This window comes from Colias croceus, chromosome 8, assembly GCF_905220415.1.
Source record: "Colias croceus chromosome 8, ilColCroc2.1".
In the NCBI taxonomy this organism is placed as follows: Eukaryota; Metazoa; Arthropoda; class Insecta; order Lepidoptera; family Pieridae; genus Colias; species Colias croceus.
In genome coordinates this window covers 6563183-6580763 of record NC_059544.1, presented here as the reverse complement: position 1 = coordinate 6580763, position 17581 = coordinate 6563183, and the positions used below count along the sequence as shown (strand labels likewise).

Below are 17581 nucleotides of genomic sequence, written 5' to 3'. Positions count from 1 at the left end.
TTTTTCTTTAAAAACGCATGTATATTAAGTATGTATTTCAATAATAGTTTCTCATCTATGAGAACTGTCATTTAATCAACCGTTTAATTTTCACATAGTTGACAATTAAAGTAACTTAGGTGTAAAAAATTTCAAAATAAAAATTCACTTTCTTTAATCAAATGTATTTATTATATACAGAAACAAAAAAAAACGTAAGCGTAAGATTGCACAATTCTTCTAGAGTATCCATCTTGATAACTCGCAGGCTCGAAGTGCAGTGAACACAATATAGCAAATTGTGGCGGCGTCCAATCTACTCATGTCTCATGTTTTATACCCATTTTTTATTTAGCTCTGGAAATCTAAAACAAAATGAATTTATTAATAAGCTAAAAGAGAAATTAATAAACAACAAACTAAAACTAAAACACATAAGTCTAATAAAACAATCACGTGGTATTTTTTATTTTCCTGCGGTAAAAAATTTACATCTATTATTTGCAACAACAACTACATATAAATCTGATATAAGAAACAAAATAAATAAATCAACGTTAATATGAAATAGATTTTTGTCATAAATCGATAATATACGCTAATGTGTTACAACACTACGGTGGTAAACAAAATGCCAAACGTGATATTATTGTGACATTTTTTAAAAATTATTTCATTATTTTGTATTCCACAACCCCATAAAGTGGGTGAATGTTACAGTTACAACATAAAATTACAAAAAAGCGCTTGATAAAACCTTCAAATAGGTTTAAAACATAAATATTTATCAATTTGCTGAAAATCACTTACCGATGGAAAGATATTTTTACATTGTTTTTATCCAAAACTCCCATTCGACTAGTGATAGCCGGTAGCTAAACATACAATAGTTATTTTAGCACACTGACAAATAAAAAGAAACACTGTACACTTTATATTTTCTAAAAATTTCGTTAAAAACACTTGACACACTGAGCCCACCAGCTGGTTGGAAAACATACTGACTGCCGGCGCGCTACGTTTGAAGACAATGCAGATACTCTATCGCTATCTCAATCTGGCTTATGCTGTTATTGACTAAGAGTAAGTAGATTAGAAAATATGTATTTTGTTCTGTCTCAATATAAGAACTCTATAGGTTTATTGCTCTGAGATTAAAATATATTCTGTTTTTTTGTTTACCGGTGCGGGGTGGGTGCGGGAGTTGAGGGGTGCCGCGCCGCAACTATCCGCACACCACGACATAAAGTAAGTTCTTCGTTTTATGAAAGCGATTTAATCACGATTTAATTTATTATATAAAAAAAAAATTTTGTTTGTAAAGTAGGTTTACGATGGAGATGTTTACAATGATCTAAGTTACGTGATAACATAATGCAGTGGCAGCGCTCAAGATGAGACGGGAGGTCGGTCCGTCTCTCTCTCGTTATAACTGCGATCGCGCTCGTGAGGTTTTGGTGTGATACAAGTTTCTGAACATGTCACCCGACTAAAACGATTTTAAAGACGTTATCACGTCAAAAGTCGTGTGGCACTCGGGGACTGCCGCGGCCGCGGTAAAACTATTGCATAGCATGCCTTCAAGCCACACATCCGTGCCCGTCGGAGTGAGGAGCGCGAGGTTTTTTTTCGTTATGGTTCTGGATTCGGTCCCCGCGCTCAATACCCGCGATAGAAGCTATCATGGGCGTAGCTAGCCATGGGCTCAAGGTGGGGCAACAATAAAAAAATAATATTGGCACGGCCGGCGGCTGTGCCGCCGGCATTTGCGAAGGCATTTGCGAAGGCATTTGCGAAGGCATTTGCGAAGGCATTTGCGAAGGCATTTGCGAAGGCATTTGCGATGGCATCTTCTTTACCTTGAAAACTTGTTTATAACACTCACTTTATTCTGTGTAATATTTTCTGAAAGTTTTTTTTTTGTAACATAGAAGCCTCAGCTATTTTCTTTTTTCGTGTGCAATTCGTTATTCGAATTATTCTTATTCAAAACACCTTATTGTTCACCTACCACATCACGAAATAGATCCAAAATGTGTCCCTATCTTCAGCCGTTTGGTCGCTGGGCGTATGACAATTATTTGTTAATCAGTCATTGTAGAGGTAAATAATACTAATGTTTTGGTCTCATTTTCTGTGTCGACTGTCGACTTTCGAGAATCGAGTGTGAATTATTTTCTTACGGATTAGTAGTTAGTACCTGGATAATTCAATTTTTAGATTTGGTTGGGTACCTTCCAGGTCAAAGCCTGGGTGGGGCAAGCGCCCCACCCTGCCCCACCGTGGCTACGCCCATGGAAGCTATTCAATAGCTTAACATAATGTTGTATTGTTGTACAATATTTGCTTCTAAATTTATTAATCTATTGAATAGTAGTATTAAATTTTAAAAAAAAGTTGAATTCCAATTATCTATAATTAATAAATAAATAGAGCATTAGCAAATTAATTCGATTAACCAATTTAAAATAATTTGCGATCGCAAAAGTTTTGCATTTGCTTCGCGATGATTTTGTCGATCGAATAATTTTACGTGAGTCTGGCTAACGAAAGATGACACTGGCTTTTTCACACTAAAACCCACGGAGATATATACATCTAAAACCCACAATCTGTGCTAAGACCTGTAACCTGTGTTGATGATATGCCAAAGTGAAAATTATTTCTGCGATTTTAGTGATTTTTAGTTGAAAACAATATGACGAAAACATAGAAAAGCTACTTACTTCCGCAGCAGATGCGCTTCGATAAAGGCATCTAAAATGATATTCATATGTATATTTCTACTGGAATCTAGGTACCGTCATAATATAAGGAAGTTATTTCTGAATTTCCCTCATCTAAGGGCTTTTTCAATTTATGCGTTTCGTAACGGACCGCTGCCGCACGTTTTCCGTGCCGCTAGTTATAACCCGCTGCCGTGCCGTTGCAGTACGTTAGCAGTCCGTTACCAAACGCTTAAATTGAAAGCGTATCTGACTGCCGTGCATTTGTATGCTAATGCTGTTTTAAATTTATTTGACACCAGTTAAGCCATGGACTCTTGGACAAATACTGGTTTGCCTGATTTATTAAAAGTTAGAAGATCGCTTTTTTGTGTCTGATATGTATGTTGTTTTGTCTAATAAATAATTTACATTTTGTATTAAAATTACAATTGATATTATTGCGCTAGGCTAGCTAAATACACTGTAATTTTAAAACCACAATATTTTTTTAAAATTTTGCCGATATATCGACATATCAATAATTTTTCCGTGATATATCAATGCCAATATAAGTAAAAAAAAAATATTTTATTTAAAAAAAAGCGTGGGGTGCTTCGATATTATCGAAATGATAATCACTCTATGTCTATCTTATGTCTATCATATCTCTCATTATTATCTATAACCATTGACACCATGCACCCCACGCTTTTTTTTTAAATAAAATATATTTTTTTTACTCACACTAAGTATTATTAATTTATATTCATTGAAATTTTTAACACTATTTTCTTAATTTAAATTCATTTAAATTTATTTTCTATTTTTTAGTTCGGTTTTCTATAAAAAGCGTGTTTTTTTGTTTTTTTAAACTATTATTTATTTTAAAATATATCGATGTATCCACGATGTATCGATATATCGATATTAAAGGGAAACTTTTATTAAATCGTCTCAAACTCAGGTCTCAAACTTTTTGGTCTGTGTAGCGCATGTCACGTGACGCACGATACGTACGATAATTATCGTACAAATACGATAATTTTTAGTTAAATGTCTATATCTAGTGTGAAAAAAAGTTTCACTTTTACTGTGGTTTCATAAAACCACAAAACATTTTTTTTTTCATTTTCGACATCCTTAAACTGAACACGTGGGATTTGCGACGTTGCCGTCCTGCTGTCGAGCGTTCGCGGTACGGACGCCGCGCTGTTGCCGCACCGTGCATTTTGTATGAAAACCTTGATGAAAACAAACGACCGGCCGTGCGCCGTACGACAAACGCACCGCTTCGGCACTGTAGCGGTCCGATACGAAACGCATAAATTGAAAGAGCAGGCAATCATCTTATAAATCGTCAAATTTTGATGGCAGTGTTTGTTGGTGAATTTTTAATATTTTACTTGAATTATTATAATTTTACTTAAATCTACTATCTGTTTAGAATTTACGTAATTATACATTTAGGCAATATTATAAGAAAATTTGAAAGTGTAAGTGCATCGTCCACCCATTAAGTTTCATAAAAATTAGAAAATCAGGTTTAAAACACCTTTTTTAATTAGGTTATGTCGCAATTTTTATCAGTGTCATAAATGCCTAAAAATCCCCGTTTTGATAAAATTACAAGTCTGTGTCATGAGGTGTCAAGCAACACTTATTGCAACACTTGGTTACAAGTGACATTTATTGGTGACGTTAATTTGACAGTGACATTCCCTTCAGAAAATAGAAATTAGTGATAATAATAATTATTATTGATATAATGATAACAATACAATACAAATATTGCATGAATAATGAATTCAACCTGTAAATAAAACGATAAAATAATAAGATAAAAATAACGTTAAAATTTGTCAATGTGATATTTCTAAGACTTAAAAAGTACTACTATTACTAGTACTTATTACCGAAGGATTTCTTCGTGCGTCGTACTTTGTAATTTATGTTATAATGTACTCACTATAATTATAAATATAATTTCTTATAAATATGCCGATAGACATAAAATGTGTTAATTGCATAAACATGGACAGTGTAGAGGAAGGACAAGTTCCAAAGGAATTCATTGAGTATGATTTTGCAGAAGACGCTCTCGATTTTGAGGTGAGAATTTAGACTTAAATACAATTAATAGAAGATAAATTGGATACATCTAGTACTGAAATCTTAAACAAATTTAATTTTTTTTAAGTAGTAGGTATAATATACAATGTTTGTTTGTATTATGTAGGAGTGTGCTACATTGCATTCGCCATTTTTCTAATTACGAAAAATTTCCATCGTCCGCCCATTAAAAACTAGCTTTAAAAACGAGTTTTTAACTTTTATTTGCATATTACCTACTATGTAATTTATTTTGACTAGTCATATACTACACAGGCTGCATCATTAGCAATTTTTTTAATAGTTTTGATTATTCTTTATCACTGTCTGTGCAATAAACACCTATTAATAATTCCCATTTTTAACCGACTTCAAAAAAAGGAGGAGGTTATCAATTCGGCCGGTATGTTTTTTTTTTTTTTTACGTGATACGATTTACGTGATTTTTTTTTTGTTTGATGCGGGATGGTGTCGAATTGGTCCCATAAAAATTTTATTCTGATAGGCCCAGTAGTTTTTATTTTATGGGCATTTTTGCAAGTGCAAGTTTGAAGTCAGTTGTTTTTAACGCAGTTATCTCTTGTGTTTAAACTACTTAATGCAGGAAACCTAAATTGCATTGACAGTTAGTAAAACTAAATTATTTATTCTTGTCAATCCTTTTATTTACTCTTATGTAAGTTGTACCAAAATGTTTTTTTATATTAAATTATTAAAAATTGTATTGAGTGTTGAATAATCAATTGAAATTTTTGAAAATGGCAAGAACATAAAATAGTTCATAATATGGAAGTGATGGATTTAATAGAAAGTGCTCTTAAACTGGAAATCTTGTATTAAATAAGCAAGTATATTGACTATTGACCTTGTATAGTTATTTTTTACAAAACATAATATACTGTACAAAGTTGGCACCCCTGTTCACCATTACCTACCCTGACTATATTGAAAAATGTCCACGCATATAAAAAAGTTTCTAAGAAAATCAATTGTTTATTAAAATTTAAAGAAAATTTTCATGATATACCTAATCAATCATAAATTCTCGTAGTCATTACAGAGATTTTGATACTATATGCCTGATTTATTTATTTAAGTTTAGGCATATTATATCATATTATTAAATGGTGTATTTATTCATATACCTATTTACAGGTTGATCAATCTTATTTAGGTTAATGCTATGAGTATTGTAACTGCGTGTAATTCCAAAGTTAATAAATGTGGTTTCAATAATTCAAATTAGATATTTTTCTTGTAAATTTAAATCATGTTCACATATCAATGTTACTGCATGTTATAACAAAATATATTTTTCTGGATATCCATACATATGTACTATATTGTATACATATGTATATTTTCTTAAAACAAAATTATTTTGTATGTTATCTTACATTGTATGGAAACTCATCAAGTGTGTAATAAGAAGAGAAGACCAGGCATTCTTAAATATTTTTTTAAGCCGTAATAAATAACTAAATCTCGTATGTCTCAATTCTTATTTCGCTTATAACTAAAGTAATAATTGATCTAGATAAAAAATATCTTGGGATTGGATAGTAAACTATATTTTCTTACTGTTAACATTTATTTTAGACATAAAGGCCAAGTAAATCTTAAAAGCTACTAAACTTAAAAAAATACTTTTAAAAATGTAATAATCCTTAAAAAAGGCATAATTTTTGAATAAAAAAATGAATCGAGCGGAAATGTTATAATTACGTATCTGTCTTGTACATGGAAAGAAAAAGACCTAATAAATCATATACTAAAGTTCCATTTTGATTGTAAGTGTGACTGTTTTAGAATATTTATGTACACATAAAATTTAGGGAGCCTCCTCTTAAATAGATATCGAAATAATAAAAACTACCTACCTATGAGAAATTTGACAAGACATTTATAATCAATATAATCTATATTTAAAATAAAAAAATCTACCTATGTCTTCAATAAACGATTTGATTATGAAATTGATTATGAAAGTTATTAATTATTTTTTATTATATAAAGATAATTTTGAAGTTAAATGCGTACAAAAAAAATCACTCACATTTCGCTAGTTATGCCCTCTATGTTCCTCATGAACATTAAAAATTATAAAAAAGAATTTTAAGAAGTAAGGGCGTGCCGCGGTGTTTACGTATTTGGTTTACGAGGCAACATAGTTTGGTAAACAGGCGGTAATTCAGGCACCTCGCGTCGTAAACGCTACCTTATACCTATAACAAACTTCAATGATACACTGAATGTCGCGGGCCACGGACGTAACTAGGGCACCAACTAATAGTAGCATCGTCGATCAGATATATTTTCGTACGAATGCGGTGCTCTGATTTATATCGTGATCAGTGGTTTTTGACTACAAGTTTTCGTGTACACCGCCCTCGTCATGGTCTGCTGTGCTAAATGTGGTTGTGGTGCGATTTGCCGTCGATTGTTTTGCCGATCGCGTTCTCCTGATAGTGATGAAGAAAATATACCAGTCTCTCCGGTAATTGTACGATGTTTGTATCCATTGCACTGTCACTGAAATCTTGTATCACCCACTCACTATTAACTTATTGTTTAATGTGTGAGTCGTGTAAAGTTTAGGTACGTAAAAACACGAATAAATAATTTATCTACACACACTACTTATGTACATAATAGTAATATAGCACCTACAACGAAGCAATAAGTTTTTAACATTATTTCTTCTCAATGCTATTTATTTCTAACACTGCTGATGTCATTCATATTTTATAACTCACTGAGCTTTATAAGTCCGTTCGCGTTAAGAAAATAGTGAGTCATCGTTGTCCGCCGGCTGAAAACTGAAGAATCTAGCGATACTGATTAGTGATTTAAGTAATTTTAAGACATTTTTTTTTCCATTAATAATAATTTAATGTTTAAAAAAATGTTTGTACTTTTTCTCCACTGTGAATACACCCTCACCTGTAGTTGCACTGATGACTCACTATTTTCTTAACGCGAACGGACTTATAATATGCACACTATACACATTACACACCACATCACAGAAACACTTCTAACAGATTAACGTTTGCGATATGTATGATATAAATAAAGCAACGTAAACATTGAACAAAATAATAATTACTGTATCAAGGAAACTAATCTTGAACAAGTGCACAATAGATGAGATTTGTTAATTAACTCTGTTCTATATACACTACCTAGTACCTACCTACGTGGAAATACGAAATTTTTGTGTGAAATACTGTACCTAATTAGTACAACTAATGCTACAAGAAAATAAAATAAAATGAGGGTATTTTTCAAAACAGTATCTCTTGCAAACCCGCCTTGCGATCTTGACTTTATTTCATATTAATGATTCGTCCCGCAAATTATCGTTAGTCAATGTACCTTTCGTGTCATGATGTAAACTGGAAGAATTAAAATAGGTAGTTATAATATTTGGATAAGATGTATCATGGCAGTAATTATTTTAGTTGTTACAACGCCGTATCCCGACTTTTCTCAGCACCAGTGAATCCATTGTCAAAGGTATTTCTAAGATATATATATGCATTTCCTTATTTATGAAGTTATATCAATAGGTATGTATCAAGATAAAAGTAAAACACCAAATTCTAAGATCCGGTGATATTCTTCAAACTATTTTTCATATAACTTTCTAGGTAATAAAGCACATACCTACCTACCTAATTAGTAAAAAGTACTAATTCGTCATATTGACCAATTTTTTCGGACGTAGATCTAAAAGGTCAAAAAATGTGATAAAATATATTTTCGGCGCTTTAAGTTCTAAAAGCTCAAAATTATGAATCCACCCATTACAAGCGTCGATAATATGTAGGTACTAGGCACCTAACAACCCCATAGCACGCAATCACGGACCTTGCGAGTTGCGTGTTGACTCCTTGACTGTTTAGTACTTTAGTACAACACAAATATCGACAAATAATTTACCGTAGCATGGAAGTTGAAACAAGGACCAAAAATAGTATTTTAGGGTTTTGGGTTAGGTACTAGAATCGAATGGAGGAAAATTCAGTTGACTTAAATGAGTCTGTAGCTTATTAAAACTTCTATGCGTGTACCTGTATGTTTACAAATGATATTATGTCTTATATTTATTGTGTTTGTATTTATCCAGTCTGAACGTCTTTGTATGATCAAGTTTACTCGATATTTTTCTTTTGTTCCAAGTTTGCATTGCATTGTAAAATATTCACGGGCTACTGAGAACGGCCGCGGCCCCGACATCAATTAATTTCATACTTAGTTTTGATGACCTCATGCTTATGACAAATTTAAAGTCGTCGTTGATACTTACGTGGATTGAATTTAATAAAGGTTAGGAATTGCAAGTACATGACGCGAATGGAACGCCTTATTAGAAACATGCCAAATTAGACGATAGGTTCTTAAAATCTAAAACCTAACTTAGTACGTCCTAGTAATTTAGTAGATAGATGTGATGAATAAATGAAACCCGGTTTTTATCGCTTTGTAATAATATATCTGGGGGCACGGTAGTGCCCCCGCCAAGACGAGCCAAGCGAACAAGCGAAGCGCACGGGCACTACCTACCTTTTCTCGAAGCGCTTCGACGTTTTTTTGAACCCTCATAACTTGGGTTTGGATTATGCTAGATCAACAAAATTTTCGGGATATATTGTTAATAGCGGACTTATTGAACATATTAAGTTTTAATTACATTAGCTTGTATACTTCAGATTTTATTTATATCTAAAAAACGCTAATTTCGTCACTGACTCACTGATGATCATCAAAATTCTTAAGGTATTTCCTAATGTCCTAGAAAGCTGAAATTTTGTATGTAAGCTAGTATTAGCACACAAACAACAAAAAAATTATAAAACTTGTAACTTTCATCGCCCAACCCCTTAAACTAGGGGATGGGAGTTTGTATGAGACCTGTAATTTTAAATTAAATTTTGATGACGCTAGAGGTCTAATCTAATAATCTAAAACTTGGTTCCCCTAGATATATATCTATAGGTACTCCTTGTTAAAAAAAAATAAAATTTAATCGACATATAAAATTTTGTTACAAACAACTTACAAAAAGAAATGAAATCCCACCAAAAACATTTTCATGTAAAATGTTGCCAAGACGAGCCCATATGACTCGCACTGACAAAAAGTTATCAGATCTCATGTAGAGCCAAGCTTCTGACACTACACGCCCTAACTCTACAAGGCCTAACTTCACAAACTCTACACCTTAGACAAAATATGTGGCTTGGCCGTTCGTTACTTCAAGAACTATTGTATAACACAAAAGTAATGAACAGTGAATTAATTTTTCACCTTACGCCGATGTGAATGTAGCGAAATGGCCAAGCCACATATTTTGACTAAGGTGTAGAGTTTGTGAAGTTAGGCCTTGTAGAGTTAGGGCGTGTAGTGTCAGAAGCTTGGCTCTACATGAGATCTGATAACTTTTTGTCAGTGCGAGTCATATGGGCTCGTCTTGGCAACATTTTACATGAAAATGTTTTTGGTGGGATTAAGATTATCTAGAATCAATCAACATAACGGTGATAAAGCGAAGGAGCGTTTGTTATTGCTCGCGATTACCAATTACCATTCTTTATGTTTCTTTGACCATGAAAAAACTATATAGAAGACTGTCTCGTAAACGTCAATACTGGATTTTCTTTATTATCACGGGTAAATGCCTTGGTAAATGCATATATATTTTGCTCAATGTAATTGCAACGAAACACGAATAATGTAGGTATAATGTAAGTAATATTTTGTTACAGATTCAGTTAGCAGAGGCGCGTGAAGTAAAATTTACACACACGTTAGTAGAGCCTTTATCGATTGGATCTCACGTTGTGTGCACGGGCACACCCTCTGACGATTTACCATGGTAGGTAAGACATATTTTGTCTTTACTGAATTTTATACATAAGTCAATTATTATTGGGCTTGACAACATAAATATGATTTTATAATTAAAATAATTTATATACTTAGTTACCTATATTTTATTTATGTTCTGCCGAGTGTAAGATTGTCTCTATTCTTTTTCGTATTTGTTTTGAGTAAAACTATAAAATTACCCAGTCATTAGCAGATAAGAATGCATAGGTATTTCGTGGCAGGTCTTTATCGTAAATTCCATTTAATCCATTTAATCAATGTTATGTTGCTGCGCCCTGTGAATTTATGAAGTAATGTTTGAATAAGGTTTGCCGTGAACATTGGGTGCGGGGATGCCGAATCGGGTCGAGGAGACGTAGCCATCCACTTTAACGTTCGCCTGCCACAATGCTACGTCGTGAGGAACACAAAGCGCCACGACAAGTGGGGACTCGAGGAAACCACTGCTTATCGGTGAATAAACAGTTTTATCGAATGGCTGTTAAACGGTTCTAGCTCAAGCTCTTAAGCACAATGTAATCGTGAATGACTTAAGGGTTTATCCAATGTGGAACACCAAGCGAAAAATAAACAATGAATTATATAGAAAGGAATTTTACCAAAGTTAATTTTAAAGTCATTGTTTTATATTGCTTAATTATTCTAGAAATGTAAAGGTACCTACCTAATTTGCAAAATGTTTCACACGTATTTGAAATCTCATTGGAAACAATTTCATTTTCAGATTATTCCCATTCAAAGCGGACGCGCTATTCACGATCGAGATTCTAGTGGATGAAAAGGAAACATTGTGGGCAGTGAATGGGGAGCATTATTGCAGTTACGAACATAGAAACCCGAGCCCACTTATAGCGAGTTGGGTACAAGTGACGGGCATTAGAGATGCGACGTTAAGCGTCATGAAGACTGATATTTACCCGACGTTAGCGTCGCCGGTGTTAGAAGTGAGTTTAATGTTCTTCAAACTAGCGGCACGCCCTAATTACGTTCGTTTATCGCTTAGTTATTAGTATTCCGGCGAGAGTAGTAAACCTTTCAAATTGGTCTATTCTTGGTGTTTTTCTTACTATATTATAGTGAACAAATTTTATTTTATACTAGCTTCCGCCCGCGACTCCGTCCGCGCGGATGTCGGTCTTCGCGTGGATGGTTTATTTCTCCATTTTGAGTAGGTACCTCTGACAATAAAATCTTATAAATATCTATTGGACCCAATTCCCAAATACGGCTAGGCCTATAATAATACGCAACGTGTGTTCGCGGTTCTACGGAACAACGTCTATGGATAAAACTGAAAAATTAAGATTAATTTTTTTCTACGTATTTTTCCAGGATAAAAAGTATCCTATTTTACGCCCAGGATAATAAGGTATAATTATACCAAGTTTCATCGAAATCGAACCGCTAGTTTTCACGTGATGCCTTCACATACAGACAGACAGACAGACAGACAGACAGACAAAAATTTTTTTAATCACATATTTGGGTTTGGTATCGATCCAGTAACACCCCCTGCTATTTATTTTTTCAATATTTTCAATGTACAGAATTGACCCTTCTACAGATTTATTATATGTATAGATTTTTAATATGCAAGGGAGTGTTAATGACTGATGTATCTACGTTTTTTATTATAATTAAAATTTTATTAAATACTAGCTTTCCGCCAGCTGCTTCGCCCGCGTTGTCAAAGAAAAACCCGCATAGTTCCCGTTCCCGTGGGATTACCGGGATAAAACCTATCCTTTGTCTTTCCTCAGGTCTCAAGCTATCTCTGTACCAAATTTGAAGTAAATCCATGCATTACTTTTTTTTTTAGCCCGGAAGAACAGATAAAAATTCTAAAAACAATTTTTTTTGCTTTGCTATTTTTATAGTAGATAACGCCCCATGTGTTCTTTTTAAAATTATTCAATGTACAGTTTTGACATTACTTCGATTTGATTATATGTATTGATAAAATATACTTAATACATATTCCTTTTATAAAAAACTAGTGGTCCGCCCCGGCTTCGCCCGTGGTACATATTTCGCAATAAAAGGTAGCCTATGTCCTTTCTCGGGTATCAAAATATCTCCATACCAAATTTCATGCAAATTGGTTCAATAGTTTAGGCGTGATTGAGTAACAGACAGACCGACAGACAGACAGAGTTACTTTCGCATTTATAATATTAAGTATGGATTTCAGGTACCAGTAAGAGATTATTTCAAAGGTCCTGCTAAAGGCGAGGAACCAACTTGGCATTCCAATATCATAGCTGCATTACCGTTTGGTATTCCAGATGCTCACCAATTGGTTATTCATGGAAGGTAATATAATATTAATATTATTGAGTACACCATTGCATTATTGAAACAAGGTTTTATATTAAATCAAACCTTCATGGTGATGTTTTGGGTTAATAAGATTAAGATAAGATTGGTTACGCCCTTTACTCTGTACTTCTAAGCGATATACTTTTCCATGCATTCGGTAACCAATTTCAAATGTAGGACACATGCAAATCTAAAGTTGTATTGCCATATTCTTATGTTTATTTTACTCTTTTTGACGTTCATTAACCTGATTTATATTAATAAATTCTTGATTTAGTGTTTATAGGAGAAAATTTACATTAAATGTCAACTGGCGGTTGCCCGCGATTTCGTCCGCATATGCGTTTACATGCGGCATATCACGCGGCGTCTATACGCGCGCGCATTGACAAATGCTTCATTTTTATACCTTAGAATGTCATTGCGTTCAGTTTGTTTATATAATAATGGCCATATCGTAGATTTGCTCACTTCATGAAATGATCGATCATTTCATGAAATGGTTGAATGTCGTGATGTTGTTTAAGCAGATCAATGATAAGAAATCCTTTCTCGATATGGGCAAATAAACGCGCGGTTTTTTCATGAAATGGTCAAAATTATTTTGTTAAAATTATTAATAAAGTAGTTATAGTAATCATTGGTAGAGGCGCTGCAAGCGCTGTGTTTATGTGTGAAGATGGCAGCGGCAGGGAAAATTTTATTTATCGCAGTAAAAAACGTCATAATTCATTCAATTAAAATATGAAGAAAGTCCTAGCAAAAAAAATACGACGAAAATGTTCGAGTACTATGGGAACCGCAGATATTATGTTCAAGAAAAAATGCGTCTAAAGTCTATATATTTATTACTAGATTTCCGCCCGCAGCTTCGCCCGCGCAGTTAAAGAAAAACCCGCATAGTTCCCGTTACCGTGGGATTTCCGGGATTGCGTCATTTTCCCGGGATAAAAAGTAGCCTATGTCCTTTCTCGGGTATCAAAATGTCTCCATACCAAATTTCATGAAAATTGGTTCAGTAGTTAAGGCGTGATTGAGTAACAGACAGACAGACAGACAGACAGACAGAGTTACTTTCGCATTTATAATATTAGTATGTAAGTATGTATTTATTATTTATACATAATATCCTACCTTCGTATGTATATCCTACTAAATTATTATATTTGTTTGTTTTCTAAAAATAGATGACGCGTAACTTGACATGTTTGATACCTATTAAAAATAATATTCAATCTGTGTATTCAATTTTGTTTCAAATAATAGTTTATATGGGTAAAATTATTTGTTTAATTATTATGTTACGTACTACACTTAGTATAAGTTTATTACAAAAATTTGATTAATTCTATTTGTTTCAGCCGCTGACTTAAATGACATTAAACAAGTTCTTAAAATATTCTGAAATTATTAAATACTAGCTTTCCGCCCGCGGCTTTGCCCGCGTTTTGAAAGAAAGGATTTCCGGGATAAAACCTATCCTATGTCCTTTCTCGGGTATCAAAATATCTCTATACCAAATTTTATGCAAATTGGTTCAGTAGTTAAGGCGTGATTGAGTAACAGACAGACAGTACCTTGACTTTTGCATTTATAATATTAGTATGGATTTTATGAATTCCCTATATTTTATATGATCTGGCCAAATGTGGATTGCAAAATCGTGAAACATTGTCGATTTAACGATCTGGTCAAACTAAGTTGGCCACGTCATGAAATGCGCCCATTTCATGAAATGATCAATCATTTCATTCATTTCACAAGCAAAACGCAGCAATTACACTCGTGGCGTTTTAACGCGACGCGATAGAGTGTGTGTCTTTAAATAATATAAAATATAAAAATTGGCAGACTACGTCCAATGCTACACTCGTTCATCCTCGACCTGATGGACTACACGCGCGAGTGGCCGCGCCCCAACATCCAGCTGCACGTGAGCCTGCGCGCGCACGCCGACTCGCACCTCGACCGGCAGCTCGTCGTGCTCAACGCGTGGCTCGGCGCCTGGGGGCCCGAGCGCAGGCAGCGCACCGCCCGGCTCGTGCCCGGCACTAAGGTGTGTGTAGTGTGTGGTCTACACGCCGACTCGCACCTCGACCGGCAGCTCGTCGTGCTCAACGCGTGGCTCGGCGCCTGGGGGCCCGAGCGCAGGCAGCGCACCGCCCGGCTCGTGCCCGGCACTAAGGTGTGTGTAGTGTGTGGTCTACACGCCGACTCGCACCTCGACCGGCAGCTCGTCGTGCTCAACGCGTGGCTCGGCGCCTGGGGGCCCGAGCGCAGGCAGCGCACCGCCCGGCTCGTGCCCGGCACTAAGGTACAACTAAGAATAGGAACGAATGGATGCCATCTTGTGACGTCATGGTTAGAAATTTAAACCAATTGATGATCTTAGTTCAGCTATAACATTTGTTGATGTTAATGTCAGGTAAGCTAAAATAGACCATTCTTGATATTGAGAAGTATTGTTTGACTACAATTAAATTTATAATAACACGATTTATATTTACTGTTCATTAGATTGTTAAAAAATATCAATTTCCAACTTAGTTTTGAAATACGTTTATACATTTAAAAAAAAATACCTGACGAAATACTGACATGCCATGAATTTAACAAACAATTTTGGGCCCTATTTTCATACAAAAAATCTCGTTTTCAGTCAACATTCCGCATAGTCCGAGGGCCGACTGAATGGTCCATATTTGCGGATGACATTCTCATCGGTGAGTTGGAGTATCGAGCAGCGGCGGCTGGTGTCAAAGCGCTAAGAATTCGGGGAGACCTTTACCCAGATGAGATTTATATTTGTCCCTCCACTAACTCTCCCATAGGAGAAGAAAAATGCAACGGTCCATAGATTTAAGGCAGTGATAACCTTAGCCTTGACTGAATGAAATTTTATTAGATGTTTTTTTTAAAGTAAGACGGTCAATTACAGTTGATTATGCTTTTATGTGTTTGTTCAATTAATGAATTAGATCTCTGATAAAAAAGACTATTGACCTTAAGACGACATGCTAAAATTGATATTCGAATATTATATTAAGGTTCTTATGATTGAAATTATATCAAAGATATTTATTCCTGTGTAATTAATGCTGGTGATGTTTTAAAGTCGTTATATATAGATTAATTTATATTTATTGTATCTTATTTATATGAAATGCTTAATTATTATTAGAGATGTGATTACAAGATGTTGCTAATAAAATTAAGGAATTGTGATATTATATTGTTGAAACAGATTTTACAAACTTATAAAGTGCCATTGAAATCGAGTACAGAAAGCATTTATATTGTTGCAAGTTATTTAATGTATTTATTAAGTGATATTTTTTGTTTAAATGACTTTGTATAGACTAAGACGAATGTTAAATTTAAACTTATTATAAGATGTAATCATTGAACTGTTATTAACATGGTCGAAATAAAGGCTATGATTGTAAAATATTTCGTTTTATTTAATAATCCTAGTCCATATCGATGGCTTACAGCCAAAAAGGGATAAGCGCCATTTTTTGGAGAACGGACTTATATATACCGCTGAATTGCTCTTTTTTTTCTGCGTCGTTTGGTCTAGTTCACACATCTCTAGGTTAAACTTTAAGTCGGTTAGGCGGTAGTAAAATCAAAGACTAAGGCCAAATTTCTTCGTCTTAAACGACAGATTTTTTTGTGTGGAATGCATTTTGGTAGTTAATCAAAAATATTTCAATACAAACAACCTTTATACTTTTTGGGCTTTCTGTAAATTTTTAATATTTTAACGTTAAACCATTTTGCCTGAAGGCAAGTATAAAAAAATATGCGTTTAAGATAATTTGCTTCGCTGTAATTTTTTGTTAAATTTCATTTAGTACTTTACGCTCGTGCCTTCAAAAAACAAAATTGTCGTTTGATATAGAAAGGCAACATTTTTGAGACTTAATTTGGTGTTTAGCAGTTTTTTTCCGGTTAGTCTTTAAACACTTAAATGGCGGATACTACATTTGTCCCTATAAATATTTAATAATAGTTTGTCGCTTATACTTTTTTTCCCTCCCGGAACAGAAGAAATTTTGACGCTTAGGATAAAATAGCAGAAATGAAAAATACGTTTATGCTAATTTGTTTTCATCCTATCTGTCGTTTATCTGTCTAAAAACAGTTTGGAATGGTGGTTATCGGTATCGTTTCCCCAAACCTACGAGCCCAAGCGGCTTCGCGATGAGAAGACTGATTTCATTAATCTTAATTAATGTTAAGAAAACTTTGTTTGTTGAAAAGTTGCAGTTCTTTTTTTTAAATTTTTGTAATGTTTTCTATGAGAAATACCTACACAGAACAAAATTAAATATACATAAAAATTACAAAACGTTGAATTCTATTTAAAAAATCTAGTTATATTGGTGCACTTGGCGATAGACTATCGCGACTTCCTTCGGGAACAAGGGCGTTTTGGTCCCTCGCCAAGGCCATCCAAGGTAACTTTTGTCGTTAATCCTTTCCACCTTTGCACAAGGACGAAGACTCTCTGGCCCATTCCGCTAAAGAGAAAGCCGAACTCTTGGGCGCTCTCTTTGCTAGGAACT

At 34.2% G+C, this 17581-nt stretch overlaps 1 protein-coding gene across 4 annotated transcripts; it reads left to right on the top strand.

The window, feature by feature from the left end:
• Nucleotides 1-4419: 4419 nt before the first annotated feature.
• On the top strand, nucleotides 4420-16458 carry LOC123693808 (galectin-4-like). 4 transcript variants are annotated; one of them, XM_045639033.1, is made up of 8 exons: nucleotides 4435-4537; nucleotides 4591-4796; nucleotides 10568-10677; nucleotides 10998-11144; nucleotides 11416-11635; nucleotides 12883-13004; nucleotides 14862-15066; nucleotides 15670-16458. In XM_045639033.1, exons 2-8 carry the CDS (start codon nucleotides 4683-4685, stop codon nucleotides 15865-15867), a joined length of 1116 nt encoding a protein of 371 aa, XP_045494989.1. In that variant the 5' UTR covers nucleotides 4435-4537; nucleotides 4591-4682; the 3' UTR covers nucleotides 15868-16458. The 4 variants fall into 4 exon arrangements, with proteins under 4 accessions (XP_045494988.1, XP_045494989.1, XP_045494991.1 ...); XM_045639032.1 differs by having other exon boundaries at nucleotides 4420-4796; XM_045639035.1 differs by lacking the exons at nucleotides 4435-4537; nucleotides 4591-4796 and adding an exon at nucleotides 7025-7293.
• The last annotated feature ends 1123 nt before the right edge of the window (nucleotides 16459-17581 follow it).